General features: G+C 48.7%; 1 protein-coding gene across 1 annotated transcript; it reads right to left on the bottom strand.

Moving 5' to 3' along the window:
* On the bottom strand, window positions 1–19,843 carry CR1 (complement C3b/C4b receptor 1 (Knops blood group)). Its single transcript, XM_065649676.1, has 37 exons — window positions 19,771–19,843; window positions 18,237–18,419; window positions 17,456–17,638; window positions 17,105–17,278; window positions 16,740–16,922; window positions 15,922–16,104; window positions 15,581–15,754; window positions 15,216–15,398; window positions 14,701–14,925; window positions 14,211–14,402; window positions 13,856–13,955; window positions 13,491–13,576; window positions 12,372–12,566; window positions 11,325–11,504; window positions 11,027–11,218; window positions 10,760–10,859; window positions 10,516–10,601; window positions 9,646–9,828; window positions 9,102–9,281; window positions 8,438–8,620; window positions 8,105–8,287; window positions 7,751–7,933; window positions 7,386–7,568; window positions 7,075–7,257; window positions 6,682–6,885; window positions 6,285–6,476; window positions 5,937–6,036; window positions 5,307–5,392; window positions 4,373–4,552; window positions 3,904–3,951; window positions 3,341–3,523; window positions 2,873–3,055; window positions 1,534–1,713; window positions 1,269–1,298; window positions 1,037–1,112; window positions 691–775; window positions 1–24 (listed from the first exon to the last, which is right to left on the bottom strand). The coding sequence occupies exons 1-37, from the start codon at window positions 19,841–19,843 to the stop codon at window positions 1–3; spliced, it is 5,541 nt and encodes a 1,846-aa protein (XP_065505748.1).
* Window positions 19,844–19,951: the final 108 nt, after the last annotated feature.

Raw genomic sequence — 19,951 nt, 5'->3', positions numbered from 1 at the left:
TTAGCAGAAGCACAGATGCCCGGCCTAGGAAAAAAATGACATGCTGGTGTTAAAATTGGACTTTTCCTGTGTTCACACTGATGTCTAGAGATTACATCATAATTTCTGGGAAATGCATTGTTTCAGAGGGGGAATTAGCCTTAAAAAAAAAAAAAAGGAAAGAAAAAAAAAAGGCAAAAAAAGTGTTAGTGTTTAAGGGTGCCAAAGCTGATTATTTTCAGAGTGCTGCTAACAGTGAAAATTCATTGTTATCTGCAATAGATTCGGTGTAGAAAGTAGATCGTCTGTAAGTAAAAATGGCATTGCAGCAAGTGTAAAAGCACGCAAAACCCCCTAAAGGCCCAGGTCAGTGTCATTTTCTTATGCTAAAGCTGTTTAAGGTAGTTTTTTGGAGAGCAAGCTCTCCAGCATTGTAGGCAATCCTAACACACAAAAGCAAATTTATGTCAGAAGCCCGAGAGTCTGACCCAGGAATGTCATCTATTCAGATTATGGAAAAGGAAACACACACAGAGGGTGGTATCAGAAAGAAAAATAGGATGTTTAAAAACCCCAGGATGTTTAAAACAGTCTCTTTTATTCAACAAAAGAAAGCGTTTTACCAGAATTGAGGGGAAAGAATTTTCTACTGGAACAACAGAAGTTTGTGGCTATAAGTGATATTTTATGTTGAGGAATAGAAATCTATACCTTCTGTGGAAGACATGAATGTTTCTGTTCAGTTGTCTCATTCAGAGGGGTTTGGTAACTGCAGTTCTCGTGTGTATTATAATAGCTAAGTGAAAAATAAGAAAACAGTGAACTGTATTGGTTTATGAAGAACACTTAGGTTGATTTCCTCTTAGGAAAAGAAATAAAACATAACCGCACCATCGATTCCAGCTCGCTGTCCCTTGTACAGTTTGCAAGAATGAGCTGAAGATACAAAATCACGAGACCCAGGCAGGCTCAGGCAAATATTTCAAGTCCATAAAGTGTTTAAAACTTGGGACTTGGCAACAAAGGACACGCATGAACATCCCAAAGGCCGCCTTACCCTTCCTTCTGCTTAGAAATAATTTTCCAGACAACGCCTGCCCCCAGGAGAAGCAGGACTCCCGCGGCTGCCACTCCTGAGAGAGAAGAGCACATATTATTCTCATTTTATGTTTTAAAGCACATTGGCACAAAAGACGTAACAGGGCGTATCTTCAAAGGAAGCAGAGAGAAACGGTGCCGCGGAGGCCGCTGCTAAAGATCGGCCACGGAAACATTTCTAAGCTGCTTACCTAAGCCTACTGAACCAGACTTGTGTGATGCTGAAGGGAAGAGAAAAAGAAAAATCAACAAACTATTTAACAAAATACAGTGTTTCTCAGCTGCGGTTAATCGTTTTGAATCACGCAAAGCTTTTGCTGCTAAGGCCTACAATACAGTATTTCTTAAAAATCATACAATTATATGTGTATATATATATTTAAAACAGACATTTGCGTGTTTAAACTGCATTTGCATGTTACTGGTTTGTCTTTGCTTCATTTACATTTCACTCACTCAGTTTACAGGCCGGGACAGGAGGGTCCCAGCTCAAGTCCTCTTGGCACTGAATCTGACTGATGCCTTCCAACGTGTAACCATCGTCACATTCAAGGGTGACGTTAGTCCCAGAGCGATAAGTATTTCCTTGTACAGCTTTCTTAACACCTTGAACTTCTGGGAATACACATCTCATCTCTGAAATTAGAAGTAAAAAGAAATTTTAAAAGGACATTTAATGAGAAGGAACATAAGTGATTCTATGATTCTATAAAATACAAGAAATGAAACTGAGGGTTATTTAAGGCATTGTTCTTGAATTCTTTCCGAATTGAACCAGGAATTAATTCTTATTCCACAGGGTAATTCTTATTCCACAGGGTAATTCCTTGCTTTGTGGCTGCAGAAGAGCTCTTTAGAGCCAACCGCCTATACCCCACTTCTAGTGTGTACAAGTCCCTTGCTCTTAAAAGATGTCACCCGCCATATTATTTACCAATAATTAATTTATTAATTAGTCCAGCCACCTGAGCTGTTTATACCACTGATTTCAATGAAGTGAGCTAGTAGCTTCAATTTACATGTCTAATCACCTTTGACAGTCCAACCCCAAGAATTCTGGAGAAGCTTCTCAGTGGAGACCAAAGGGGTAACGTCAAAGCGTAACTTTTAACCATTGTTTCCTGTCTTTTTTTTTTAATATTTGTTTTTACTTTCACATGTAATAGTCACTAAGGACACTTCAAACCCACGAGAATGTGGAGAATTTTTCTGTGAGACTGCTTCCTTTAAAGAGCCTCTGACTTATTTACATAAGCGCTTGGTTCAGTATTTCCTCTCATTGTTATCAAAGCGTGTTTCAACTCTTGTGTCACCGAGGTGGGTGCAGCTCCACCAAGGAAGCGCCCTGGGTGGGTAATGAATTTATTCCAGTGAATGTCCAGTTTTCCATGGAGGAACACAGGAATAAATTTGCCTTTAGTCAAGTTTACCTGATGACGGAGATTCCCAGTGAGCCAAGTCACAGATATAGAGGCATTTGCCAAAAAGGAAATAGCCAGGCTCACGTGGACCCTACAGATCATGCATCAGAGACAACTTCTCTGATGTAATCACATCCTTGTTTGCTGGTAGTGATTACTGCGGAGTGAGACACACAAAAAGGGGAGGAAAGGAAAGGGAAAAAGTTTCTGCTCTTCTTCTAAAAAGGTTCTAATAGAGGAAAGTTACTATACAACTCATTCGTAGCAACAAGATCAGGGATTTAAAAAAAAGTGCAAGAATTAAAATTGCCTTCCGGAATTCATGGTTCTGCCCGCAAGAATTCCAAACGTGAGCAGAGTAAGCACTAACACACCTTTGCACCGAGGGGGAGGCCGGCTCCAGGCTCCCGACACCGTGCACTTGATGGAAGCGTTCCCAACGAGCGAATAACCAGGGTCGCAGCTGTAGGATACGGATGCTCCGTAGGAAAAAGTGTCGGAGATGTTGCCGTTCAGCTTCCCGTTGGTGATGTTTGGAGGATGGAAACACCTGACAACTGGGAAGTCGGGGAGAGACAAACGACGGTGTTGACATGAGGATCCTGGCGGACTGCCAGAGAGAAGGTAAGGCACCTTTGCAGCCTTGATTGTTCCCTTTTAATTTCTTCACCTAGGCTGAATAACTGATTTTGTAACCCTGGAAATGGGTATAAACTTGATCTTGTTCTTATCGCTCATTCTGTAGTAGAGGGCTCGGATTTAATCCTTAATACAAACCTTTCCCTAAGGCAAGTCATATGTTAAATATCCTTTCTTCTTAGGTCTCTGCAACAGAAACACACCTTGGCAGACAGGAGGAGGATGGCTCCAGGCTCCGGACTCTGTGCAATAAATGGATGCTGGCCCAACGAGAGAGAATCCGGGCTCACAGATGTATCTTACAGATGCTCCAGGAGTAAAAAAAGCTTTTGCTGGGCCACTGAGAGACCCATGGGTGATATCTGCAGGCTTGGAACAGCGCAGCACTTAAAAAAAAGAGAAATGCAGGTCAAAACAGAGCTCATACAGGCAAGAGGGGAAACTTTTGAGCATCTGTAGACGGCTGTATGCTCGCTGAACCTGACGCACAGAGCCAGCTCTGCCCAACCCTCCGCACTCACTTCACCCCAAATCATCTCTAAAGCATCACCCACATTTCTTCCTACACAAAGGAACATTGCCCTTCAGTGCTTGGAGGAGGCTGACACTTCACTACGGAAAGAGGAGAGGGCGAGAAGGTGATGTTCAGTTATAAAAAAGGTGATAGCAAGAGAGTAAGAAGAGTGCAAATAACCTTCACTGCAGAAAGCAGGACGGGTTGGGAGGAAGAGTTAGTGTTTAGTATATCTTCTTATAATAGACCTACCTGGCTTCACTGTGGTATCAGGATGATGATAGTGTTCTGCCACTCCATCTAGATGCAGCATTAAGAGTTTAAAATACACATTTGGTTAAGCAAATACAGCACACAAATTTACGTTTGTTTTCCATCATCCCGCCTTTATATTTCTAGCAAAAAAACTGTCACTCCTCTCTGACAGTCAATGTCCTGCCATGAAGCTACCACATTTCTCACTTCCGAGAAACGAAGAGAACGTGGATTATGATTGCAACAAGCAGAGTGGGAATAGTGCAAATCGCTCTCATACTTACAGCATTACCCAAAACCTGGCTTATCTGCTGTGTGAGAAGAGAGTCATAAATAAAAGGAACAATTTCTGGTTTCTCCTTAAAGCAGTTGGAGCAAACAGGATGAATAAAGTCAACTTTGGCTTTGGTGAGTGGTAGGAGCAGTCGGGGAGGGATCTGCAATGGTAACAAGCGCAGACACTTACCCCGCTCACAAACGGGTACCGGAGGATGCCACGTTTTATCCGCCTGGCACCGAGCCGTGCGATGGCCTCGCAAGGTGAAACCTTTACGGCACTTAAATCTCACAGTATCGTTGTATGTGTAGTGATATTTAAGACCAGATACCCTCCCATTCTGGATCTGTGGGGCTGGACATACCACCTCTGAAAAATAAATTTATCTCAAAGGGGGAGCCATGTGGATGCTGTAACTGATGCACATATAAAGTCCACCCGTAATGTGCCGCTGCTCAGAAGAGTTTCATGGGTAGTAATAAAAGACTCGCAGAAGAATAATTTCAATAATTGAGGGGTTTTTAGTTCCTTTAGGTACCCTAGGTTTACCACATTATTGTATATATAGGCATAGTTTTGTGCCTGTAAACAGAATTATGCAACTACATTCCAAGTAAATGCATTAAATGGTGTAGAAAATCATAAGCGCTATTAGTCAGTCTCATGACTGCTTTACAATACCATCCTCATGCCTTCCAAAGCAATTTCAACTGAAGGAAAGACTAATTGCAATGATCAAACCCTGTAAAACAGCCTTGTGGTTTGTACAGCACAGTACAGTATTTGGAAGATCTCAGTTCAGTTTTACTCAATATCCCACTCTTCTACTGCAAGACACATTTCTTCCTTAATTTATTATTTATGTTTGTGAAACAAAAGAGACAAATCCCTGTGGGCATCTCACAACTCTTCATTCTACGTAACTCTGAAAGATCAAAAGCTAGCATCTGGAATATTTTTAGAAGAAACCAACCAAGCAAGCAAAACAAAGCAATCCTAGAGGAATATTATGCTTGAAAACTCTTATTCCTCCAGGTTCTATTTATTTTAAGGAAATGCCACTTTTTAATTTGAAGGACTTAATTTGGCAGTTCTGGGCTGGATCTAGCGGTGACCTACTTACTCTGACAAAGAGGGAGAACTCCACTCCATGCGACATCTGCTCCGAAAATCTCACATCGCCTGTGAGACTGTCCAACCAGCCGATGCCTGGAGTTACACACAAAAAACCAGCAGTCGGCACCCAGTCATTGAGCTTGAATTATGCTCTTACAGTACCCCCCAAATTTCCTTCTGCAGCCTCCTAATTCTGGCCAGTCACCGAGATTTTCCTGTTGGTTTGACACGGGGGAATGAAAGGACCCCCAAGTTGGTTCTTCCCAGATTCCAGAGGAACAACAACGATCCCAGATCCCTGTAGGTGAGATCGGGCAGGCGCTAAATCAGGACTCAGCCCCAAGTGATTTCCAATCCGCTGGAGCCTCCTCGCAGCAGATGCTCGCTTGCCCTGAGAGTGGCCGTCTGAGAAGGCAACTGAAACTGAAGTTTGCAAAATAATATACTGAGCATAGGCAGGGGAAAAAATGAGAGACGCTTGTCCCTTTACTGAGCAGGTGACTGTGGCATAACTGGAAGCAAAATATGAATTCTGGGGAAGAATGGCCTGTGCAGAGGGGTGGGCTCTAAGATTTACTGGAAGTTGCCCAACACGGAGCTCAGAAAACAGAGTCAGCAAAGGCAGCGTGGGACTCACCCGTCTTCACACGTATGGCTCACGGTTGACCCAAAAAGAAGATCTGTCAGAACAACAACTCTGCCATTCTTTGGTGTTTCTGGGTATTTACACTGTTTCCCTGGGAAAGAACAAGGCTGAGTTTAAATTCCTCCCTTGCAGTTGTGTGATGCACTATGAGAAGGTATCTTAAGGATCTGTCCACATTGAGACACCAATAAAGAACGGGATTTTTTAAAAGGCCAATAGCTGCCCAAACTATGTGACTAGTAAAGCCATGTATGAATCATTTTTTGAAAGAATTGCTTTCGGAAACCCACAAATGTAACTTAAACAATTTTCAACAACCAAACTGATGGAGCTATTCACTTTTACAAAACGCTAGCGCTTCAGACCACGTGTGGTTTTTGAGGCATGTCAGCGTTGGGGATATTCCAGGGTGTCTCATGTATCCCAGCTGGCAGCTGTATCGCACGGTGTCCCCAACAAGAAACTCGGTCAGATTTTTATATTCCTCAGTCAGCTTAGCAAAGGTTAAGTTTGGAGGTGCACCACAGCCACCTATCAGGAAAGAAAATACAGAGAAAAATAGGGATATCCGCTATGTAAAATTGCTTTTAAATGCATATGTAGTTGAAAGTTTACGAGCAAAACTGAAAACAAAGGGGAAGGACTGAAGGATTCACAATTTTGGAAAGAGTAAGGGAAAGGAAACATCCTACAGGCTTTCAATGACAGAAATTCCCAGACTATCCATAACTCCCACCTTGGAACCACGATGTATCTGCACACTGGGGAAGAGGGAGGCTCCAGTTTCCAGAGTCGGTGCAGTAAATCGATGCCTCTCCCTGGAGGCTGTAGCCAGGGTCACAGCTGTAGTTGACCACCATCCCAGCAGTGAAAACTTCCAAATCCTGGCTGTTGTGATTTCCTTTGTCAATATTCGGAGGTGAAGGACATTGCAGCAGCACTAAAGAGGACAAAACAAAATGCAAAGAGGTCATGGACGGGGTGACATGCAGGAAGGATGCGCGCACAAAGCCAAAGTGACACAGCTCCTGCGTGTGCTGGAAGCATATTTAGACCCTCCCCATGTCAGTTCTGCAGGTTGGGAAGTTTGACAGCTCCAGGATTAGCTGAGCACAGGATAGATGCTCACCTGGCTCGCAGGTGGGGACAGCAGGTGCCCAGTGGCCACCGAGCTGGCACTTGGCCTCATTGCTACCCCGCAGCACAAAGCCCGGGTGACACTGGAAGGTGACGTTGGCCCCGGGAGGGTACACAGCGCTCTGTCCTTCAGCCACATCTCCATTCTGGATGGTGGGGTTTGTGCAGTTGGTCACTGGAAGTGAAAAGCAGCAGAGCGTGAGCTGGGGGTTCCCCCTTTGTTTTTGTGAGGTTAAAATTCAATAAAGCTGTGTGAGCACAACGGTCTCCCTTTTCTCCATGGGTACAGCATTCACAGCTCACCTTCACACCAGGGATAAGGGATGCTCCAGCTTCCATTGACCATACAGTAGAGAGTTGTTTTTCCAACAAGAGAATAGCCGGGGTCGCAGCTGTAGTTTACAGACTTTCCAGGCACGAACAGTTTCACATCCTCACCGTCGTGCTGGCCATGGTCAATTGCTGATGGAGAGGGACACAGCCGTCCTATGGGGAGGGAAATCTGCACTGAGAACGGGACGGGCTTTGGGTTTTCCGTTTCATTTTCCTGTTTAGCACTAGAGGACTGAGACTCTGTAAGCACACATATGTGGATTTTCACTTTTCTCCCCTTCTTCCCTCCCATAATCCCTTTGCATCACCAGCATATTCACAAGTGAAAAAGGCACCTTCACACCGCGGGGCAGGGATGCTCCAAGCTCCAGAAGAAGTACAATTAAGCTGCGCCTCCCCAACAAGAAGGTAGCCGGGATTGCAGCTGTAGCTCACGGACATGCCGCTGGTGAAGTTTGTCCCCAGCTCCGCGCTGTGCGTGGCGTGGGCGATGACGGGAGGAGGGGGACAAGGCAGCGCTAACAGGGCAGGAGCAGAGATTGGTGATTTTGCCCAGCGTTTGTAACCCAACAAAACACTGTCACACCCGAAGCGATGCGAGCGCGGCAGAGAGCAGGACCTCAGGGCCCCTCCAGCACAAGGGTGGCTCCGAGCATCCTCTTTCTAAAGCCCCGTGTGCTGGTGCTCACCTGGCTCACAGGTGGGGACAGCAGGTGCCCAGTGGCCACCGAGCTGGCACTTGGCCTCATTGCTACCCCGCAGCACAAAGCCCGGGTGACACTGGAAGGTGACGTTGGCCCCGGGAGGGTACACAGCGCTCTGTCCTTCAGCCACATCTCCATTCTGGATGGTGGGGCTTGCACAGTTGATCACTAGAGGCGAAAAGCAGCAGAGCGTGAGCTGGGGAGGCAGCTGCCGGAGCTGGGGGTTTCCCTTTTCTTTTTGCAAGGTTAAAATTCAATAAAGCTGTGCGAACACAAGGGTCGCCCTTTTCAGTATGGGCGACAGCATTCACAGCTCACCTTCACAGTGGGGATAAGGGATGCTCCAGGTTCCAGATGTCAAACAAGAAACTGTTGTTTTCCCGGTAAGGACATACCCCGGGTCACAGTAGTACTTTACTGATATTCCGGGGATGAACACTTTCACATCCTTACTCGCATGCTGGCCATTTTTGATGTTTGGAGGGGAAGGACACTGTAGCACTACAAGGAGGGGAAAAAGTCATAACTCGTGAAGAGCTGGTACTACAAACACCCACTGTAGGGTAAAGCAGCCTTTTAACTGCTTTCTTTCCCATTAACTTTTACCAAACAGCTAGAGACATCAATGTATGAATTATGTTTCCATCCTACCCTCACCCATCTTCCTGCCTTCATTTTCTTCTAGCTTATTGACATCAGGGAAGATAATGTCTTGCTGTTTAGGTATTTACAGTGATTAGTTTCCAGCTGTGGCCCGAACAGCTTGCTCTGGCCTTTCCATGGTTGTGAACAAGATGAGACACCAGCCTGGCTCGCTCTCTTTGCAGATTCATTTAAGGAGGTGAGAGCTCAGTGTTACAAATGTCTGAATGGGGATTATGAAGATGGGAGGATGGATGTTTGCAAGTTTTTCCTTTCCAGTCCTGGAGGGTGGCCCTTAGGGTACCTTCACTGGCAAGGTGTGGTGGTTGCTGACACTTACTCTTCTCACAGATGGGGACAGGAGGGTCCCACGTGCCCCCAAACTGGCACTGAGACTCTTGAGAGCCCTTCAAGGCGTAACCAAAATCACATTGGAAGACAACAACGTCTGTGACTCTGTACACGGTCTCCAGCCCCGTTGTTCTTCCGTTCTGGATCTCTGGTCTCTTGCAGCCGGTTGCTGGAAGTGAAGAGCACAAGGCAGCAATTAGATCGAGAGACAAGAAGCAAGAAGGGGCCTGGGGAAAGAAAGCAAGGTGTGTTATGATAGGACAAAGGGTGATGGTTTTAAGCTAAAGGAGGGAGATTCAGGCTGGACACGAGGAAGAAATTGTTGCCCCTGAGAGCGGTGAGAGCCTGGCCCAGGTTGGCCAGAGAGGTGGTGGCTGAACCATCCCTGGAGACATCCCAGGCCAGGCTGGACGGGGCTCTGAGCAACCTGAGCTGGTGCAGATGTCCCTGCTCGTGGCACTGGATGAGCTTTGAGGGTCCCTTCAACCCAAACCATCCTGTGATTCTATGGAAAGAAGCCAACAGCCGCACACCTTCACAGCGGGGCCGGGGCCGGCTCCACGTGCCCGCGGCGGTGCAGATGATGGAGCCGTTCCCCACCAGGGAGTAGCCGTCCCTGCAGGTGTAGAGCACGGCCGAGCCCGGCAGGTGGGTGGCCGAGGGTTGGCCGCTGGCCTTCCCGTTGGCGATGCCCGGAGGAGGAGGACACTTCACCTCTGCGAAAGAAAGGCTGATAAGAAATATGGGAGAGGGCAAGAAAAAAAACCAGCTAAAAATCCAACCTTCAAAAACCAAAGGAGGGAGACAATTAATTCCATTAACTCGTTTGAATAAGTGTTTGCCACCTGAGCTGCCTTCCTGTCGGTGGGTGCAAGGTGGATTTCAGCATCGGTTCTGCAGAAGCGCCCGGGGTTTGCAGGACGCACGCGCTTCCCAGAGAGGGAAGGGACGGGGACGAAACTGTTTCAGCAGTAATGCATTCTGGATACCGTGACCCAAATTATCCTGACACAAAACTTTGACGGGAAGAACCACATGTGGGAAGGAAAACCCACACTCTCCTGAGAGTTGCTTCTTTGCCACCTGTGTCTGAAGGCTGTGGGACAAGTCTTACCCCCTTTTCCATCACCATTCATGACACGTGCAGAGAGACACTGGCCACACCATTCCTACACGTAACACTTACCCCAGCAACAAGGAGTTTGAAATATGAATGGTTTTCCCAGTTTGGACCAGGAAGCATTTTCAGAAACATCCAAACCAAACAAAAATTAAAAGAAACATGAAAGATTTGACACACAGAGCAACTTGAGAAATCTTTTGCCGTAAAATCTTTGGCCTGGAAGATGTGCCACTTTCTCTTGCAAGCCATCTCCAAGGGCCTTTTGTTGTGGTGTACTCACGCTGGCAGACAGGAGCATCTCCACTCCACGAGACACGTGTGCCGGAGACCTCGCATGTTCTCTGAGAGCCTCCCACCAGCTTGTACCTGGAGTCACACAGAAGGATTTATTAACTTACCTTAAGACACCTGAGATTCCTTTACAACACCTGTAAGTGGCAGCCAAGGCTTTTGACTTGGCAGCTTCATGTGAAGCTGAAAATCTGCTTCGCTCTCACTTGGCAGCTGAGTTCAGCAAGACTCACCCTTCGTTGCAAGTGTAGTTCACTTTGGACCCAAAGAGGAGGTCGGTCAGGACAACAGCTCTGCCATTCTCCGGGTCGCCTGGGTTAGCACATTGTTTCCCTGGAAGGGAACATCAGCCACCATCAGCTGCTCCCTCGCATCCCACCCAGGGATGCTGACAGAGAGCAGACTGCATAAAAAACCCCCATAAAGCCAGAAAAAAAAGCGCAGAAATCCAGCCAAGCCTGACGCTTTAGGGGTTTTTTTTCAGCACTTGCAGGACGTACTTTTGCAGAACTCCAGCGCCACAGACCACGTCTGATTCTCGAGGCACGTGATGGCTGGTGGCATCCCCAGGTGCTGGGTGTACCCGGGCCGGCAGACGTAATTCACTGTCCTCCCCACGGGAAAGATGGTCTGGTTGTCGTACGGCTCCTTCAGCTCAGCAAACGCCAGGCTGGGAGGTGCATTGCAGCCAGCTACCGAGAAAGATAAGCCAGCCCAGTTGTCAAAGGAGCCAAGAAAATGCAGATTTGGGAGACCAAGGGGAAGGTTAACACGAACAAACGCTGTTCGAACACTTGCCCTGCTCGCAGACTGGCACGGGCGGCTCCCAGGTGTTATTTAGTTGGCATTGTACCGCTCTGTGGCCGCGTAGAACGTAGCCTGGCTCACACTCAAAAGTGACGGTGTCCTTGTGTGCGTAGGCAGTCCTAGGAGACACTATTCTCCCATTCTGGACCCGTGGGACAGGACATCTCGCCTCTGGAAAAGAAGCGCACATCCTCAAAGCAGGCACTTGCACAGTGTAGAGCTGTGCGGCTGCAAAGCCACTTAACAGCTGCAATCCTGTTTACCCTGTTTCCCTCAAAATAAGACCTACCCCGAAAATAAGTCCTACCCCGAAAATAAGACCTAGTGTGATTTTTCAGGATTTTCAAGGATGCTTGAAATATAAGCCCTACTCCAAAAATAAGCCCTAGCTACAGTTCATTTAAAAAGTCAATTTAAATAGTGTCCAGGCAGCTATACGTGTAAAAAAAGTAAAATTTTTTGGCAACAGAATGTATTTGAATAAATGTTGATTTTTGTTCATGAATGTCGGTAAATGCAGATTGTTGTATGTGGAGAAAGGAAACAGAGTCACAAGAAATTCACGATAGAATTCAGGGTTTGGGGAGTTATGATGATGTTCCAGAATGTGATGACATGTCTGTATTTGATAAAAGGTTCTTTTTTTTTTTTTCAAGAATAAGTGTAGATTGTTGTTTATGGAAAAATAAGACATCCCCTGAAAATAAGCCCTAACGCATCTTTTGGAACAAAAATTAATAGAAGACTCTGTCTTATTTTGGGGGGAAACAGGGTTAGACACTAGTCTGAAAATAATATCCCCACAGAGGATGTGCTGCCTGTGTCCAGCGATGCCAAAAACTGAGAGACCCGAACCGTAAGATGAGGCCGGGGATGCTCGAGGCTGGTCCAGCCATGGCCGCAGATCAAATCCTGCCCTCTAGCAGGCGCCTGGGCAAGAAGTGCAGCTCTCGGGAAGTTTCCTAAGCTTTCTGAACACGGAGCGGCAGCGCCGGGAGGATTGCAGCCGAGTTTTGGGATGCGCACACACAACCCTACCTCCGCACTGCGGCGGGGGGCCGCTCCACACGCCAGTTTGGCCGTCGCGGGTGGTGCAGTGGATGTTGGGCTCTCCGTGCAGCGGGTACCCGGCGTTGCAGGTGTACGTCACCGACGTGCCGAAGTGGAATCCGTCCAGCAGCCTGCCCGTGTGCTTCCCGTTGGGGATGTCCGGAGGCGGCTCACAAGGGATCCCTGCAGGGGTGCAGAGCAAGGCTTCCAAATTCAATATGAGACCACCAAAGTACTTTACATCTCTCCATCTAGGGGGCATAAGCACTTGTCCTAGAGATGGAGTAACTGCAATGAGGTGAACTTCTAGTTCAGACTTTGTAGGCAACGGGATCCCATCTCCTTGGCCAGCTATTTCTATGGCAGTTAGAAAGCAGAGCAGTAAGACAAACCTTTATGGAGGAAATACCTACATACCTTATCTTTTCTACTGTTTAAGAAATAAAAAAGCAAATATTTCTTTTGTACCACCTGTGTAAAATCCTGGTTTTTCAGCTGCACACAGTGCAAAGGCATGCACAGGCAGCAATCTGTATGTCACCTTGGGTTAATATGTACCTGGAGAATCTGTAAAATGCTTCAAAATCCCAGAATGTATCAGTAAATGTTTATTACTTATATGAAACTATCAGCTAATCAGCAACAGTACCTAATGAGCAGAGAAGCACGGGGTGTAATTGCTGAGGTGCAGCACAGCATCTCTTTGGGTACAACAACAGTTATCTGCGCTCAGAGAGCTGGTGGTTTGGGACTTTGGGATTCCGCTTCTGGCCCTCCCAACGCTCTCTGACTCTCCTTAGGGTTGTGCCTTGGTCTCCCTCCATCTAACAATAATATTTTCCCTTCCTCTCTTGTAATGTTAGTCAGAGACAGGAGACCCAAGTCCTGCTGAAGAAGCTCCAAGTGAGACATCACTTCCCATAACCCACTTGAGATCTTGTACCTTTTGCCAGGACATTTTCTTGTAGCATCAAAACCTTCTGATATTTTGCATGCCCACAGAGCAGGGAAATTCCCCGTGAAAGCTTTGATTGGAAAGATGTGGCATTCTCTGCTAGGAAATATTTACCAAATCCACGCAAACCCATGGACCTATAAGCTACTTACGCTGACAAATGGGAACGTTGCCGCTCCACTCAACACGTCTGCCCGAAATCTCACATCGTCTGCTGGATTGTCCGATGAGCCTGTGCCTGGTGTTAAAAGGGTTGGACATTCATCCCAAGTCATTGCAGTTTTGTCTCCTCCCAACCGCCTCGGACGCTGTGATCACTCTGCCCGACCAATTCATAGTATATACATGTATACATAAGATAGGGAACACCATATGTGTTATATAGGCACAGAACTCTATACAGTGGCTTCTGTATAGAATCCGTTTGTTGGGACTGAATGAATAGGAGGAAGAAAGGGGGACTTACCTAATACATCTCTCCTTGCTGTGTTAAGCAGTAGCCAAACCCAGGACTTACCCTTCTTCACAGCTGTAGTGCACTGTTGACCCAAACTGGAGATCTGTTAGGAAACTGATTTTTCCATTCGCAGGTTCACCAGGATGATTGCATTTTTTCTCTGGTGAAGGAAAAAAACCTCATTTTAGGCTTCTACCTATCTATACCACAGTACAACAGATGCAACTATTAATTCAGCAATCTGCCCACGTTCCCAGTTACTCCCCAAACGGGTTTCGAATAGCATAAGGTTACATGGCTTTACTAGTCACATACTATTTGAACACCAGCATAAGGTCAAGGTTTTTGCAGCATGGACAGAACCTAGCACCTATTCCTTCTTGAACAACGGACACCAAATCAAGGAGCTATTCACTTTTACAGAACTCTAGTGCTTCTGACCACACTCCACTCTCAAGGCAGGTAATAGTAGGTGACATTCCTGGGTGTTTAGCATATCCAGGTCGGCAAGTGTACTGCACGGTCTTCCCAACAGAAAAATCAATCTCATTTTTATGCTGCTCATTTAGCTCAGCAAAGTGTAACCTTGTAGGAGCACCACAACCACCTATTGAGAAAGAAAACAGATATGAGAATCAGGCAGGACAGGCACGCTGGGTGCAAGCACAGAAAAAACACTGTTACGAGGAAAGGCGTTTAGTTTGCCTTGCAAAGTGGTTTATTTCGATTAATACAGCCATTCTTAACCAAACACAACATGTTTTCCCAAAGGATTCCAGGGGATCAGGTTCTTATGCCCGGGCTATATTTAAATCTTCCACTCACAGGGTTTAATCCCATTTTTTTAACGGGGTTAAGTGGCATAAAATAGTAGAGTGCCTCCAAGCAGCTGTGTTGTTATTTACCTTGAGATTTAAGGCTGTTTGGGACCTCCTGGTCACGGTGGAGTCTCTCGCAGACGGGGACAGGAGGGTGCCAGCTGCCATCCTCCTGGCAGAAGATCTGAGCGCTGCCTTGCAGGCTGTAACCTTTGTGACACTGGAATGTCACCGTTTGCCCAGGTGCAGAGATAAGTCCTCGATCATCAACTTGCCTTCCGTTGTCTATATCTGGATTTACGCAGACACTCACTGGAAATGACGACGTGCCAAAGCGACGTGCGAAAGGAGTCGGAACAAAAGGAAATAAAGCGCACAGAGTGTTAACGTTGCAACAAAAAAAAAGCTACGTAACATCTGCATAAACCTCCCCAGCCCCACCTTCACAAGAGAAGAGCTGGAAATTATAATAATTTAAACCGTGCAACACTCTTACATAGGATTAACCTTCCCAGAAGATCTGTTTGCAATGGTCAGGGTCTGCCCTGTGCTCAGAGCCACATTTTGAGCTTCTCCCCCGAGGGCACCGACCACAGACCCACCTTCACACCGAGGGACGGGCCGGCTCCAGTTCCCAGATGCTCTGCAAAACACAACGGCGTTTCCAACCAGGTAGTAGCCAGGATCGCAGGTGTATGTTACAGACATCCCCAGGGTAAAAAACGCTTTTCCCTGGCCATTGTGATTTCCATTGCGGACCCCCGGAGGCATGGGGCACGGTCGGACTGCAAGAGGGAGATGGAAAGTCTAACTCAGCGAGGGAACAAGGGGAAGGGAGTCGGCGCGATGCTGTGTTGCTGGGTTAAAGCCCATGGCAGGAACGGCTCTGCCCGCACACGCTGTTCCTGCCTGCAAAAGCACCCGCGGGCAGGGCTGCCCTTGGGGATGCTCCAGCTCCCGCACTCACCCCTCTCGCACGCGAGCACCGGCTCCCAGGTCCCCCCGGGCTGGCACCGACTCTCATCGGTGTTTGTGGTGTAACCGGCATCACAGCCAAAGTGAAGAGTCTCTCCAGCTTTGTAGGTGCTCTGCGGCTTGTAGACCTTCCCGTTCTGCACCTCGGGTATCTCACAGCCGATCGCTGCAGGGAACATGGACAGCATCCTTTAAATGAACTTCAGTGCATGGGCCAGATCCTGCACACACAACCATCTCCCTTCTCATCGCTGCCACAAACCCGTCAGCGCTGTTCCTACAACCAGCATCCTCTCTGCCAGCTCCACACCCAGCAACGAAGCATCCACGCACCTTCGCAGCGGGGCAGGGGTCTGCTCCACACCCCGCTCTCGCTGCAGCGGATGGACGTGTTCCCGACCAGCTCGAATCCATCCTTGCAGCTGTAATGCACGGTCACTCCCTGGGAAAACTTGCCCGAGGACTGTCCGCTGTGCAGCCCGTTGGCGATGTTTGGTGGCCGAGGACACGTCACCTCTGGAGAGGGAGGGGAAAAGCCCATGAGTGAGCCTGGGAGAGGCGATGCCTGAGAGACAGCTCAGCTCAAACATCTGCATGTCAGACATGGGGAAAGGTGACAGGGGGTGGCAGAGGGCTCCCACCCCAGCTGCTGGCAGATCCATCCTGACAGCCAGCCCTTGGGTACCCCATCTGTCCTCTGACTTTTCTGGACAGGGAGGGTTGAATTGGTTCGTCAGAATCCATCCAGTCTCCCCACCAAGGCTGTGTCATGCCCCGTGCCTGGTCCCCAGCACCATTCCCAGCTGGGTCTCCATGGGTGCGCTGCAGCCAGAGCGGAGGGTGCTGGCTCTGGAGACCCCTTTGCCCTCGGTGTCACATCAAGTGATGTGCCAGTTTCTGGACACACACGGCAGGGTCACCAGCACCCAGCCCCAGTGCGAGAGATACAGCACGTGCAGCCACGGGGATAGAAATACCCAGCTCCAGATTCACGGGTGTAAGCTCATTCTTCACGTATTATAAAACTGTGTATTTCATTAAAGGAGAATTTAATTTGCTACTTAAGGGCTCAGTGACAACAGTCAGGGTGTCCCCTGTGCTCAGAGCCACATTTTGAGCTTCTCCCCCGAGGGCACCGACCACAGACCCACCTTCACACCGAGGGACGGGCCGGCTCCAGTTCCCAGATGCTCTGCAAAACACAATGTCATTTCCAACCAGGTAGTAGCCGGGATTGCAGGTGTATGTTACAGACATCCCCAGGGTAAAGTTTGCTTTTCCCTGGCTGTTGTGATTTCCGTTGGTGACCTCTGGAGGCATGGGGCACGGCTGGACTGCAAGAGGGAGATGGAAAGTCTAACTCAGCAAGAGAACAAGGGGAAGGGAGTCGGCGCGATGCTGTGTTGCTGGGTTAAAGCCCATGGCAGGAACGGCTCTGCCCGCACACGCTGTTCCTGCCTGCAAAAGCACCCGCGGGCAGGGCTGCCCTTGGGGATGCTCCAGCTCCCGCACTCACCCCTCTCGCACGCGAGCACCGGCTCCCAGGTCCCCCCGGGCTGGCACCGACTCTCATCGGTGTCTGCATCATAACCAGCATCGCAGTCAAAATGAAGAGTCTCTCCAGCTTTGTAGGTGCTCTGCGGCTTGTAGACCTTCCCGTTCTGCACCTTGGGTATCTTACATCCAATTGCTGCAGGGAACATGGACAGCATCCTTTAAATGAACTTCAGTGCATGGGCCAGATCTTGCATGCACACCCCCTCCCTTCTCATCGCTGCCATAAACCCGTCAGCGCTGTTCCTGCATCCAGGACATACAGCATCCTCTCTGCTGACCCCTCAAATGTAGCAACGAAGCACCCACGCACCTTCGCAGCGGGGCAGGGGTCTGCTCCACACCCCGCTCTCACTGCAGCGGATGGACGTGTTCCCGACCAGCTCGAATCCATCCTTGCAGCTGTAATACACGGTCACTCCCCGGGAAAACCTGCCCGAGGACTGTCCGCTGTGCAGCCCGTTGGCGATGTTTGGTGGCCGAGGACACGTCACCTCTGGAGAGAGAAAAGAAATCACCTTGCAAGTCAGCCGTTTGCCATTTTGTTTGCTACTAGGACTGTTTGGGTAATATCAGGGTAATATCCTGAATTCTGCTCAGTCTTTGTTCCATTTGCTGAACCAAATTATTAGTTAAGAAAAGCAACACCAAGGTTCTAATTGTGCTGTGGCCAGAGGAAATTATTCATAATTATGAAGGTCCGGACAGGAGAGCTCACAGACGCATCAAGGGGTTTGGCAGAAAATACATGGACATGGAAGCAGTGAGAGCAGCGAGAAGTTGTGATTGCTTCCCGTTCCAGGAGGAAGATGAAAACGTCCCACATCTGAGCAGAAGCAGAGGCACAAAAGTCCCCAGGGGCAGCAGCTCAGCCCAGGGTTAACCCCTTCCCATCCTCTCGGAGCCCAAAACAGGGCAGGCTGCGCCAGGACCCGTGTCCCACCCCAGATCCTTTCTGTTTCTGCCTCTCTGAGAGCCAAACTAGCAGCACTTTGGTTTGAGAAGCGAGGAGGACAGATGCATCCTGGCTTTGCTTTCCCACCAAATTTGAGAGGACACAAGAGGGAGCTTTCCCCCCGCACTGGGACACTTGCCCTTTTTGCAGACCGGCAGAGGTGGGCTCCATCTGGAGTTATCTTGGCAGGTGCTTCTGTGGGAGCCTTGCAAGGTGTACCCCGTGTTGCACACAAAGCTCACGGTGTCCCCGCTCTTGTAGGGAGAGCGAGTGGCGGATACAACCTTCCCATACAGGATGCGTGGGAGCCGGCATTGGGCGGCTGGAAAAGAGAGAGAAATAAAACGTTGGTTTTGCCAGCAAAGGTGAAAGCTCTGCTGCACCTTACAAGGGACCCATAGGCGAACTTGGCCATGAACTTGCTGCTTGTGCTTCCAGGGGAACTGGGGCTTGTTTGCATTGAGATGGAGAGGCAGCAAGAGAGACAGACAGGCAGACATTCAGAATCAAAACCACAGGGATGCAGCTTTTTGTTCGTTCAGCAAATATTTGCAGTAGATGCAGGAATGTAGAAAGAAGGTAAAAGAAACACCCCTCTCAGGTAATACCTTTTGGGTTACTGATAAAGGACTGTTGGAGTGCAGCCCGTCTCGGCTGAGCCCTTCGCACCACTTTGCAGGTTGGCTTTGCTGGAGAACCACAGCTCCCCAGCATCCAACAGCACCCATGAGCAACGACAGTCGCTTCCACAGGGCTGGCAAACCGAATGCACGTACATCAGCTGAGCATACAGAAAACCAAGCATAGCAGAAGATAAAATACAACTTAAAATTTTCACAAAGTGCTAACTTAGTTGAAAAACAAACAGACAAAAAAACAACCGTAAGCCAACCCTTTGCAGTCACTGATACTCAACTCCCAGCCTGCCGCTGAGCCACCGTGGCCAGCTAAGGCGGAGGGTCAGCCTTTGCTCTCTCAAGATGCCAATGAATAATTAACGGGATTAGGGACATGGGCAGAAGTCTTCTCCATAAACACATAAACAAAACCACAGTGCAGAGACAGAGCTGAGTTTCTGGGGGTTTTGGCTGCCCTGTCCCAAACAAGAGGCACCTCAGGCTCCCTGCCAGGCTCTCGTGCCCCGTGGGCTTTCAAACTGAACATGCCAAGCAGCACAGTCTTCTTTGCCATTTTACTCTCCTACCTCATCCCAAGGCATTTCTATTTATCAGAAGTTTCAGCCTGACAGAGCTCAAACACAAGTTATTATTGGAACAGGTTCCTCATCTCACTGACGTAAAATGCCGTCTCCATAACCAGCTTTACTTTGGCAGTTTAAACACATAGGTCAAGCCCCTTGTTACGAGAAGCTGGGCAGGTTGTGAAAGACTCTCCACAGCCTCCCGTAATGAGGTTATAACTCCACTTCCCCAGCCGCTGAAGGGCTCAGGGGACCCTGGTGCTATCCCAGGGGGTTGTTTTCGCTCAGGGAGCTTTGAGGCTCAGTGATGCTCAGGGGCTGGCATCCCCAGCTCCACCTGGGACCAGCACAGGGCTCTTATCTGCCCGACAGCGAGAAGCAAAAGGATCAGTGAGGAGAGAAGCAGCAAGGAGGAAGAAGAGGGCAGTGGGAGGAAGGGCCCCGGGGGCACAGACCCGCCGCTCTCCTTTACCTTGAGCCCCAGCCGCCGTGGCCAGGAGCAAAGCGGAGCTGCCCAGGAGGCGGAGGGCGAAGGCGAGCACCATGCTCCGGTCCCCGGCGCAGACTGCAGCTCCTGGGGGGCTGCGGGAAGATATAGGCACCCCGGTTCTTCCTGCTACCCCCCCATTTCCCCCTGCTACCCACCCCGCTTC

This window comes from Caloenas nicobarica, chromosome 21 (genome assembly GCF_036013445.1).
Source record: "Caloenas nicobarica isolate bCalNic1 chromosome 21, bCalNic1.hap1, whole genome shotgun sequence".
Lineage (NCBI taxonomy): Eukaryota > Metazoa > Chordata > Aves > Columbiformes > Columbidae > Caloenas > Caloenas nicobarica.
This window is presented reverse-complemented; position numbering and strand designations above follow the sequence as displayed.